Source organism: Dendrobates tinctorius, unplaced genomic scaffold, assembly GCF_039654945.1.
Source record: "Dendrobates tinctorius isolate UK_male_01 unplaced genomic scaffold, ASM3965494v1 ptg000243l, whole genome shotgun sequence".
Taxonomy (NCBI): Eukaryota; Metazoa; Chordata; class Amphibia; order Anura; family Dendrobatidae; genus Dendrobates; species Dendrobates tinctorius.
The window spans coordinates 7,890,491-7,903,647 of NW_027361910.1; the positions used below are offsets into that span (position 1 = coordinate 7,890,491).

Below are 13,157 nucleotides of genomic sequence, written 5' to 3' on the forward strand. Positions count from 1 at the left end.
TTTGCATAGAACATAAGTCTCCATACGCCAACTTGGCACTCTCCACAAGGAGAAAGTATACCCCTTAGATCTCTTATAGATCAGTGCAGAACAGGAGAGGACATAGAGGATAATGTGACTGTGATTTCTCAGCTGTAAATTTCTTTCTTTTGTCAGGGACACATAATAATTACAGGGGTTAGTTGAGACTTTTATTATTATTTTTGCATATATGGGGCTAAGACCTAATAGCCTGTTGTGTCTGGGGACGATCTCAGAGCGGTCACGGACAACTTCTGTGAGTGATTCCCTGTTTCCAGTGTCGTCACATCACCAGAGGAGCATCTTCTCTTCCACTCTGCTCTGTTGATGTGACATCTCTGCCAATGTCATGCCGATTGACAGTCGACTACCCGCTACCTAACTGCAAAAAGCAGGCTGTTAATTAGCACGGCATTGACAGTGACGCCCCTTAAGCAGAACAGACCAGAAGAGAAAGAGCTGCCCTGTTGTGGAAAGTTGAAATGAAGCAGAGAAATCACCAGCTGAGATGGCAGAGTACGTCACCATGCAGAACAGGCAAGTCAGCAACTACCAGTCTGTCAGTTCTTAACCCCATACACAAAATAATAAATGTCCTGATAACCCCTTAAAGCATTCTGCCCCGCTACTTTAATTCTGCGTAGTTTTTTTAATGTGTTCATTTTTTATTTAGACAGCAAACTAAATAACGGCAAAATTATATAGGTGACCTCAGAATGAATATGTAGTGTGAAGTATGTAGCTGCCAAAGTCCATTCATTTTTCTAGTTGTAATTTTGGTGTATCATTGTAATGGGGAACAATAGTTATGAATTCAATGTTATTTTGGCTTAAACAAGATAATAATAATAATAATAATAAATTTTATTTTTATAGCGCCGACATATTCCGCAGCACTTTACATTTCAGAGGGGATTTGTACAGACAATAGACATTACAGCATAACAATAATCACATACAGTAGATTATAACAAATACCAAGAGGAATGAGGGCCCTGCTCGCAAGCTTACAGTCTATGAGGAAAGAGGTAGACACGAAAGGTGGGTGGTAACAGTTGCCCTGATTGTATGGACCAGCCATAATGTTAAGTGTGTAACAGTACAGACACAAAGGGCTAATGGATGCATAAAGCATGTGGGAACATGATGCTGGGAACCTGGTTATGGTAAAACTTTTGGCTCTGCCACACAGGGATAGGTTAGGTTAATGTGTTGAGGCGATAGGCCAGTCTGAATAAATGCGTTTTCAGGACACGCTTAAAATTGTGGGGATTGGGGACTAATCGTATTGACCTGGGAAGTGCATTCCAAAGAATTGGCGTGGCACGTGTAAAGTCTTGGAGACGGGAGTGGGAGGTTCTGACTATTGAGGATACTAACCTCAGGTCATCAGCAGAACGGAGGGCGCGGGTAGGGTGGTATACTGAAACAAGGGAGGAGATGTAGGGTGGTGCTGAGCCATGGAGGGCTTTGTGGGTGAGGGTAATAAGTTTATACTGAATTCTGGAGTGGATGGGTAGCCAGTGTAATGACTGGCACAAGGTAGAGGCATCGGTGTAACGATTGGTGAGGAATATGATCCTGGCTGCAGCATTCAAGACAGATTGGAGAGGGGAGAGTTTTGTAAGAGGGAGACCGATTAGAAGAGAGTTACAATAGTCGAGACGAGAATGAATAAGAGAAACAGTAAGAGTTTTTGCAGAGTCAAAAGTAAGAAAAGGTCGAATTCTAGAAATGTTTTTGAGGTGCAGATGACAAGAGCGAGCCAGTGATCGAATGTGGGGGGCAAAGGAAAGCTCGGAATCAAGTATGACCCCAAGACAGCGGGCATGTTGCTGGGGAGTAATAGTGGAACCACAGACGGAAATGGCAATGTCGGGTGTAGGTACATTAGTAGCGGGAGGAAACACAAGGAGTTCAGTCTTTGACAGGTTCAGTTTCAGATATAGTGAGGACATGATATTAGACACAGCGTTTAGACAATCGCCAGTGTTTTCTAGAAAGGCTGGCGTGATGTCAGGAGAAGAAGCGTATAATTGGGTGTCATCAGCATAGAGATGGTAATGGAAACCAAATCTACTGATTGTTTGACCAATAGGGGCAGTGTACAAGGAGAAGAGGAGGGGGCCTAGAACCGATCCTTGAGGAACCCCAACAGTAAGGGGAAGGTGAGAGGAGGAGGAACCGGCAAAAGAAACAGTAAAGGAGCGGTCGGAGAGATAGGAGGAGAACCAGGAGAGAACGGTGTCCTTGAGGCCAATGGAATGGAGCATAGTGAGGAGGAGCTGATGATCCACAGTGTCGAATGCTGCAGAGAGATCCAAGAGAATTAGCATGTCTCAGCATTTTCCCCTTACCCCTTCTAATTTAGTGTAGGTTTATTGAATTATTTACTGGTCATCTTCCCCAGTTTCTAGCACCAGTCCAGTTCTCTTCTTGCCCATGTTTCCACTTTTCAGCTTTGCCCTCTTACACTGTGTGGGGCTGCATTGCATTTCCAATGTAAGTCTATGAACCCCAGAATAACGCTCCATAGACTTACATAAAGACAGAGACCTCCAGTCCACACATAAACCTCTTTGTGAGCTGGCGAAGTCTGGCTGGACTCAGAAGAGGACTGGAGCTGCAAAATAGAAGTATTGATACTGCGGAATTGCATTCATAGATTGTATTATATACTCTTGATGAACACAAGCTCATAAAGGTAAAAAATAGTTACTGAATGCCATTACCTGTGTGCTACATTAATTTGGATATGCATTATAGCATAACCCTAAAAGAAATATTACAATACATTCCTTTATAACTGTATGTATTTTTAACACAGGAGAATTGCTGGATGGCCAGAGGGGACTAGTACCATCAAATTTTGTGGATTTTGTTCAAAATGAAGAATTTCATGTCTCCAGCACATTGGCCAGTGAACAGGAAGAAAATGTTCTCAATCACTCAGCTCCGCTTTTTCAAGGAGAACACAAGCTAGAGATCACCCCACCAATCCATATAGAGTCCAGTGTGCTGAACAATGGCACAGGGACTATGGATGTGAACATTGATGAGATTGGAGAAGACATTGTGCCTTATCCTCGGAAAATAACCCTTATCAAACAACTCGCCAAAAGTGTTATTGTGGGCTGGGAGCCACCACTAGTGCCACTGGGCTGGGGTACAATCCACAGCTATAATGTGTTGGTGGGAAAAGATGTCCGTGCTACTTTGAGCTTTGGAAGCAGAACCAAATGTCTACTTGAAAAACTGGATCTTGCCACAATTACATACCGCATATCAATCCAGACCGTCACAGATCGGGGCAACTCTGATGAGCTCAAGTGCACTTTGCTGGTTGGGAAGGATGTTATCGTAGCTCCTTCCCATCTCGAGGTGGACAATATCACTCCAATGTCTGCAGATCTTACCTGGCTACCAAGCAACAGCAATTATAGCCACGTCATATTCTTGAATGATGAGGAATTTGACATTGTTAAGGCTGCCTGTTACAAGTATCACTTTATCAGCATAAAACCCAATACAGTGTACAAAGTGAAACTTCTTGCAAAGCCCCACCAAATGCCATGGCAGCTTCCTTTGGAACAGCGAGAGAGGAAGGAAGCCTATGCAGAGTTTTCTACTAAACCTTCAGGTCAGTTATTTTATATTTATGTAATGTGACACGTTTTTGTAAAGCCCGTGCGCTGCTCAGCTGAGGAATCTATTTCCCAATGAGAAATTGTGAAACCTTAAGGTTAAGTTCCTACGATGAGTATTTTCACCTTGCAAAAAAATGCAGTGTCTTAAAGGTCCAGCAAAGTGGGAGGGAATCATAGAAATCTCATGCCCGCTGTGCTTTTTTTATTCTACGTAAACTGAGCTTTGACGCACTTTTAATATTTGCAAAATTAAATTTCTCTTGCAGTAGGTGTGCATTTTATTTGTGGATTTCCGCAGCAGAAACGCACTAAAAACTTATGTGATCTGCAGATGACTTTATCAATCATTTTTAACCAAACCTAAACAGCATGAAGTAGTCAATGCAAAGGAACTTCATTTGAAAGCTGAACTAGCAAAAGGAGACAAAAAACGCAACTTAGAAAGCATGATAAAAAACTGGACAAGATTGGTAGGTTACTGCTGCAGCCAATGACTGGCCACAATGATCACTAATGCAGCGATTGGCTACAGCGCTCTTGTTGTAGTGGACATATCCATATAGCAGTGACTATGCGTCAGTGATTGATTGCAGCATTCCCAGAGTTCTCTCGACCAGTATAAGAATCGCGGAAATCCTCAAGGGCCCAGGGCGGCACTAGAACAAAAGCCCCCTGGCAATTGCCAAGTCCTATAGAAGCACTGACACTGCAGAGGCTTCTATTCACTGCAAAGCACTCATTGAGCACTATGTAGCTGGCAAAATATAAGACAGACAAGGAAATAAAACGCTTTTCTCTTCTCCCCAGGGTCCATGGGTGAGTCTGACAGTCGGGGACTAGGTCTGCTCCTGCTAGATTGCAGCTTTAATCCCGCGCCATAGATTTACTGTTACAAGGGATTAAAGTCTAGAACCAACTCCCATAAATTTACAGCGCTTGGTCATTATCAGGTTAACTGACTGTTCAATTACTACCTCATGTATCTTACTGGTTGACAGGTGCCACTGTCACAAGAAAATCAATATTTTTCTCTTCAACTGTCAATGGTTTTAATGTAATGGCTGATCAATCTACTATATAATTGTCTAATTCTGTCTGTCTGTCTGTAATGGAAATCCCGCCTCGCTGATTGGTCACGGCCTAACTGCCGTGACCAATCAACGACAGTTGCTTAGTCGTCACAGCAACACGGCCGCATCGCTTATTGTACAGGCACATTACAGCCGTTAAAGGCATCACTGCTGCGTCGCTCATTACACAGGCATAGCCCTGTAAATATTCTGGAGTACAATGCATTAGGTAACAGCAGAACAGTGACTGCAGCTCTGGGTTTAACTTGTGTACAATACATTAGGTAAGACCTGAACAGTGACAGCAGCTCTGGGTGTAACAGGAGTATAATACATTATGTAACAGCAGAACAGTGACTGCAGCTCTGGGTGTAACTTGCGTACAATACATTAGGTAACAGCAGAAAAGTGACTGCGGCTCTGGGTGTAACTGGAGTACAATACATTAGGTAAGATCTGAACAGTGACTGCAGCTCTTGCTGTAACAGGAGTATAATACATTAGGTAAGAGCAGAACGGTGACTGCAGCTCTGGGTGTAACTGGACTACAATACATTAGATAACAGCAGAACAGTGAAAGCAGCTTTGGGTGTAACTTGAGTACAATACATTAGGTAACAGCAGAACAGTGACTGCAGCTCTGGGTGTAACAGGAGTACATTAGGTAACAGCAGAACAGTGACTGCAGCTCTGGGTGTAACTTGCGTACAATACATTAGGTAAGAGCAGAACAGTGACTGCAGCTCTGGGTGTAACTTGAGTACAATACATTTGGTAAGATCTGAACAGTGACTGCAGCTCTGGCTGTAACAGGAGTACAATACATTAGGTAACAGCAGAACAGTGACTGCAGCTCTGTCTGTAACTGGAGTTCAATACATTAGGTAACAGCAGAACAGTGACAGCAGCTCCGGGTGTAACAGGAGTATAATACACTAGATGGTGGCCTGATTCTATCGCATCGGGTATTCTAGAGTCTCTGTTAAAATAAAAAATAGTTATAAAAATAGTTATATACTCACCTACCTACGGCCCCCGGACTCTGCCCCGCCTCTCACCACGCTCTTCCAGTCCCAGTAATGCTTAGCGAGAAGGGCCGGAGATGACGTCACTCTCGCGAGAGCACGACGTCATCAGCGGTGTTTCACGCAAAGCATTACTGGGACCGGAAGATGCCGGGCACGTGGTGAGAGGAGAGAAAGAGTCCAGGGGCCGTCGGGAGGTGAGTATATCACTATTTTTTATTTTAACAGAGACTCTAGAATACCTGATGCGATAGAATCGGGCCACCATCTAGTGTATAATAAAGATGTTCAAGCTGTTAAGGCTTCACTATTCGCTAAGTAACCACATTTTCCAACTTCTTACATGTCATCCCTGTACAGGTCTATGCAAATAAATATAACAAATTAATGAGGCAGTCCTGATGTAAAGTTGTTTTAGATGTCTCTATACCCAGGGCCGGTTTTAGACAAAGTGGGGCCGTGGGCAAAAGTTTAAAGTTGGGACCCAAATAGTCACATATTGCACCAACACACAGAAACATTTCTATTGTATTTACATGCACTGAGTTCAGGCCGCTAAACGAGCGTGATCGACAGTTAATCTTTCCCACTTTCTTTTGCCTGAGTGTCCGGTTGCCGAGCAGAACCCGGAGCCCTCTAGCTCTACACGGGATGCTGGGCAGAGCCAGGAGTAATTACACTCCGAGTAGCTGACGGCTACTCGCAGGCACGTACACATCTATGGCAACCTCCATTCATTGGGGTAGGACCACCCGGACTGCTCGACGGGTACTCTCCCCCACTTTTCTCACTTTCAGACCTGTGCTCAACTCTGGGGGCGAAATGACCGAGGCTCTGGCCTACCAGGTCACCGTTTGCCCCCCTCCTTTGTTTTGGGTATCGTCCCACCTAGGACCTGACCTGTGGACCACTGTCTGTTCCAAATCACAAACCATCTAACTCCTTCTTTTATGATTTATCATGGCAGGCCTTTTCGTTCTCTTCACATTTTGGACCTTCTTGAACACATTTTCCTATAATAACTTTACCAACTTCTCTGGCAACATTTAAATTATTATCCGTTAACTATTTTTCATTACTTATACCTTTTAAATATTTATTTAACCAGCATTATTAACTAACTCTCCCCCCTATTGTAAACACATTTTGTAAACACAAGAGCGCCCCCTTCCTTTGTGGAAAGTACTCCCAACACATCCCTGCTGTGTCAGGAACAGGGTTTCTTATAGAATCATAGAATCGTAGAGTTGGAAGGGACCTCCTGGGCCATCTGGTCCAACCCCCTGCTCAAAGTAGGATTCGCTAAATCATCCCAGACAGATGTCTGTCCAGCCTCTGTTTGAAGACTTTCATTGAAGGAGAACTCACCACTTCTCGTGGCAGCCTGTTCCACTCATTGATCACTCTAACTGTCAAAAAGTTTTTTCTAATATCTAATCTGTGTCTCCTCCCATTCAGTTTCATCCCCTTGCTTCTAGTTTTTCCTTGTGCAATTGAGAATAAAGATGATCCTTCTACAATGTGACAGCCCTTGAGATATTTGTAGACAGCTATTAAGTCTCCTCTCAGTCTTCTCTTTTGCAAGCTAAACATTCCCAAATCATGCAACCTTTCCTCATAAGACAGGGTTTGCAGACTGGTCACCATTCTGGTCGCTCTTTTCTGAACTTGCTCCAGTTTGTTGATGTCTTTTTTAAGACGTGGCGCCCAAAACTGGACACAGTATTCCAGATGAGGTCTGACCAAAGAGGAGTAGAGGGCAATAATGACTTCACGTGATCTAGACTGTATGCTTCTGTTAATACATCCTAGAATTGCATTTGCCTTTTTTGCTGCTGCATCACACTGTTGACTCATATTCAGTCTGTGATCTATTAGTATACCCAAAGGGGATGCGGAACAGTCCCCTGAGCCCCAGGTACCTGTCACCTCCTCCTGCTCCTGTCGGCGATGATCCTCTAGGTTCTTTCACCGTGGCTGCCTTTAGGCCCACGGCCACAACGCTTCCCCCAGTTGAGTCTGCCCACTGCGACACTAACTGTCCCTTCAGTGTCCAGCCATCTGGTACCCCACGCATCCTTTAGTCAGCAGCTGTCCTGTCAGGGCCACCCCCTGGCTATCCGTCTCTCTCTCTCTCCTCTGTCTCTCTCTTCCTGAGCTCTTCCTTCCTCCGTCTTCTCCTGAGCTCTTCTCTCCTCTCTCTAATCCGGTGGTTCTGCCTGACCCTGGGACTCTCTTTCCTTTTATCCCCTTTCTTGGGAATTCCCCTCCTTAGTCCCATAACTCCGCCCACCATGACTCTGCGTATCCTAGCTTCAGCTGCTGTTAGGTTCCTTTACTCACTATCCTTTGTCTCCATCTAGTGGCCAAAACCCGTTACTACACCGTCTTCTACTAATTCTAGCTGTTTCCTTAGACATGTATATGAATTCTCATCAAACAGTGTACACACCAAATTTTACATGTTCCTTCTTCATCAGACAGGTCCACATGTCAGTCCACCCTCCTACATATACATAACACTGGCCAGTGAGCGTAGCCTTTCCCCATACACTTGTATTGAGCCAAGGCCGAACCAGGTTAGTGGATGTATCACGAATAGAGGGCGCAGCCTTGCTCGGGGGTATGTATAACTCATGCATACCTTCTGTTCCCTAGTCTGAAACTGACGAATTCCCACAGCGCACAGTACATGCGCCGGGGGAATTCATAAGTCACACAGAGTGACTGCAGACTTATCGATTTTGACCAGCCAACCCCTTTAATGTTTGACCCTTGAGACTGCAGTCATATCTGTTTATCCACATATGCATGTTAAAGAACTAAAGATAGTACCAGTCTGATAGACGTGTCTACAGATTTATGCCCCCCACACACTAGTTACTATATAGAAGTGCTGGCCACAAAGAAATCTATATCCTATTATAGTGCTCTGTGCCCTCCACTCTAACACTCTCGCACCCCTCCAATCTATTCTAAACTCTGCTGCCTGACTAATCCACCTGTCCCCCTGCTATTCCCCAGCCTCTCCCCTCTGTCAATCCTGCACTGGTTCCCCATTACCTAAAGACTCCAGTTCAAAACCCTAACCATGACATGCAAAGCTATCCACAACCTGAGTTCTCCATACAGCTGTGACCTCGTCTCCCGGTACTTACCTGCACGAAACCTCCGATCCTCACAAGAACTCCTTCTGTACTCCCCTCTTATCTCCTCTTCCCACAATCGCATACAAGACTTCTCCCGCGCATCCCCCCTACTCTGGAAGTCTCTACCACAACATATCAGACTCTCGCCTACCATGGAAACCTTTAAAAAGAACCTGAAGACCTACCTCTTCCGACAAGCCTACAACCTGCAGTAACCACCGATCCACCAAACCGTTGCACGATCAGCTCTACCCTTGCCTACTGTATCCTCACCCATCCCTTGTAGATTGTGAGCCCTCACGGGCAGGGTCCTCTCTCATCCTGTACCAGTTGTGACTTGTATTGTTTAAGATTACTGTACTTGTATGTATTATGTATACCCCTCATCACATGTAAAGCGCCATGGAATAAATGGCGCTATAATAATAAATAATAAAAATAGTGCCAGCAAGTTGGTTGATAATATATAGGGATGAGCGAGTTTACTCGTTAGGATTCAGTACTCGGCGAGTATCAGTACTCGAATCCTGGCGAGTATTTCACTACTCACCTCGCAATATTCGGCACAGCGCGCACAGTCCCCGCACAGCCCAGCACAGTCCCCGTACAGTCCCCACACAGCCCAGCACAGTCCTGCACAGGCCAGCACAGTCCCGCACAGCCAGACACAGTCCCCGCACAGTACCTGCACAGTCCCGCACAGCCCAGCACAGTCCCGCACAGTACCTGCAAAGCCTAGCACAGTCCCGCACAGTACCCACACAGCCCAGCACAGTCCCACACAGCCCAGCACAGTCCCACACAGCCCGGCATAGTCCCTGCACAGTACCTGCAAATCCCAGCACAGTCCCGCACAGCCCGGCATAGTCCCCGCACAGTACCTGCAAATCCCAGCACAGTCCCACACAGCCCAATCCAGTCTTCGCACAGACCAGCACAATCCCGCACAGCCCGGCACAGTCTTCGCACAGTCATGCACAGCCCGGCACAGTCTTCGCACAAGCCGGCACAGTCTTCGCACAGGCCAGCACAGTGCCTGACAGCCCGGCACAGTCTTCGCACAGACCAGCAAAGTCCCGCACAGCCCGACACAGTCTTCCCACAGGCCAGCACAGTCCCACACAGCCCGGCACAGTTTTTGCTCAGTCCCCGCCCAGCCCAGCACACACACACAGCCTATAAATCGCATTTCCCATAGACTTACATTGGACTCGCTACTCGTTACGAGTACCCGACTATTAGGAGGTACTCGTAACGAGTACAGCGAGTCCGAATACTTCACTACTCGCTCATCCCTAATAATATATTAAATCTCATTCACATGTTTTATAAAAAATCCCTTAAGAAAATAACCTGTGATGCAGATATTAAATTCACATTATTTCAATTTTTTATCTGTCGAATTTACCTTCTGCAATGCACATGGTGCAATCTACTGCAGATCCAGGACCAAGTCCGCTTGCCACTGTGGATTCTTTGTGGATTTCTCCCACTGAATTCTGTCCCCTGTGTACAAACCCTTAGGGCTCATCTCCATTTGCGATGAAATCGGACGAAGGCAATCCAATTAAAAATAAGATTGCATTCAGACCAATGTTATTCTATCATTATGTGTTCATCTGCGTTTTTTTTTCCAACTCGGATCGGATCATGGTCGGTCTGGAAAAAACTTGCAGCATGCTGCGATTGTAATCATAAATTGGATCACGTCCTGCAATAAAAGTCAATGGGTGAGTCAAAGAGTCAAATAAAACAAACAACAATGTCCCTCTCCTTTCCTCAAAGATCCTGCCAATCCATTTGTCCCACGACAGGTCTAGCTCTGCTACATCTAGATGGCAGTCTGTATGGTTGCATGATGAGACCATACAGAAATCCAGAAGAGAAATTGAGCACCTTGTGCTCAGTGTCTCCCTCTGAGCTACTATTACCTGTCTGAGGGCACTGCAAGCATAAAAAAAAGTTCTCCTTCTTGTGGTACTGTCACACAGGTTCTGCGAGTTCACAGCCAATGAAATCACGTCACCTTTCTGACGACAATGCGAGCGCCGTGAGAAAATTTCCTATAAACATCTGCCCCCAGCCATCGGCTTTCCCTCTGCTGGTTAACCCCTTCCTGACATCTGACGTACTATCCAGTCCATGGGACCCGGGCCCCCAAGCCCATGGACAGGATAGTAAGTCATAGCGATCAGCGGCGCTCACGGGCGGAGCGCCAATCGCGGCCGGGTGTCAGCTGATTATCACAGCTGACACCCGGCACTATGTGTCAGGGGGGGTCACGGACCGCCCCCGACACGTTAACCCCTGGCACACTGCGATCAAACACGATCGCAGTGTACCGGGGTTTAGGAAAGCATCAGCAGGGAGGGGGCACCCTCCATGCTTCCCTGCGACCCCCGCAGCAGCGCGATGTGCAGCGCTGCTGCGAGGGCCTCCTTCCCTGCATGTCCCCGGATCTAATATGGTGGCGGGGACGTCCGGGGACCTGCTGGGAGCCGGCTTCCTCACTGCCTGCAAAGCGCAGGCATGAGGAAGCCTTCTGCAGTGCCTGTGTCAGATCGCTGATCTGTCACAGCGATCTGTGATGTGTCAGAACAGCGATGTCACACATGACAGTGATGTTCCCCCTGGGACAGTGTAATAAAGTTTAAAAAAAAAAAAAAAAAAAGTGTAAAAAAAAATCGCTAAATAAATTAAAAAAAATATTCCCTAATAAATTCATTTTTCGGAAATAAAAAAAAACCAAAACAATAAAAGTACACATATTTAGTATCGCCGCGTCCATAACGACCCGCCCTATAAAACTGTCGCATTAGTTAACGAACCCCTCAAAAAATAAAAAACAAAGCAAAAAATAATGCTTTGTTATCATACCGCCGAACAAAAAATGCAATAACACACGATCAAAAAAACAGATATAAATAACCATGGTACCACTGAAAAGGTCATCTTGTCCCACAAGATGCCACCACACACTGTCATCGGCGAAAAAATAAAAAAGTCATAGCTCGCAGAATAAAGCGATGCAAAAATAATTATTTTTTATATAAAATTGTTTTCATTGTATAAAAGTGCCAAAACATAAAAAATACATAAATGAGGTATCACTGTAACCGTACTGACCCGAAGAATAAAACAGCTTTATCAATTTAACTGCATGCGGAATGGTGTAAACGCACCCCCCAAAAGAAATTCTTGAAATGCTGGTTTTTGTTCATTCTGCGTCCCAAAAAATCGGAATGAAGAGCTATCAAAAAATGTCACGTGCCTGAAAATGGTACCAATAAAAACATCAACTCGTCCCGCAAAAAATAAGACCTCACATGACTCAGTGGGTCAAAATATGGAAAAATTATAGCTCTGAAAATGTGGTGATGCAAAAACTATTTTTACAATAAAGTGTCTTTTAGCGTATGACAGCTGCCAAACATGAAAACCTGCCATAAATAGTAAATCAAACACCCTTTATCACCCCCTTAGGCTGGTTTCACACTTGCGCTTTTGTGCGCAGCGCATCGTGCGCACCCGTGCGCATGCGCACTGCGCACCTATGTTTAACATGACGTGAGCATGGTCTTGCGCACACTTGCGTTTTCGTGCGCATGCGTTTTTTTGTCTTTTGCGCCAGGCGCGCCAGACGCAACATGTTGGATTTTTTGGTGCGCCCTGTCTCGGCAAAAAAACGCATGCGCACGCTTGCGCACGGAATGCACAAAAACAACACATTGAAGTCTATGGTAACGCATGCGTGCGCATGGTCTTGCACACGGTTGCGGTTTTTTTGCACATGCGTTTTTGAGTGAAACAAGTCTAGAATGTTCTCTAGACAATGGAAAAAATGTCACACCTAAAAACGCATGTGCATAAAAAAAGCAAACGCATGCAAAAACGCATGTAAAACGCAAGCAACGCTGCGTTTTTTTGACGCATCAGCGTGCGCATGACGTTAAAAAAATGCGCGTTTGTTTTGCGTTTTTCTTTGCGTTTTTTATGCGCACGATGCGCTGCGCAAAAAAACGCTAATGTGAAACTAGCCTTAGATAGGGAAAAATAATAAAATTAAAAAAAATGTATGTATTTCCATTTTCCCATTAGGGTTAGGGCTAGGGTTAGAGTTGAGATTAGGGTTAGGGATGTGTTGGGGTTAGGGTTGGAGTTAGAATTGGGGGGTTTCCACTGTTTGGGCACATCAGGTGCTCTCCAAACGCAACATGGCATCTGATCTCAATTCCAGCCAATTCT

The 13,157-nt window shown here is 45.3% G+C and overlaps 1 protein-coding gene across 18 annotated transcripts in view; it reads left to right on the top strand.

Annotated features, from left to right (window-relative positions):
• The window catches only part of RIMBP2 (RIMS binding protein 2), an 813,871-nt gene that overhangs the window by 652,727 nt on the left and 147,987 nt on the right, over nucleotides 1-13,157 (top strand). For all 18 annotated transcript variants that reach the window (XR_012222753.1, XM_073557052.1, XM_073557055.1 and 15 more), the window contains one exon: nucleotides 2,849-3,661. Coding sequence is in view for 17 of the 18 variants with exons in the window: in XM_073557052.1 (XP_073413153.1) it covers nucleotides 2,849-3,661 (813 nt within the window). In the remaining variant the exon portion in view is untranslated. The remainder of the gene's footprint in view (nucleotides 1-2,848; nucleotides 3,662-13,157) is intronic.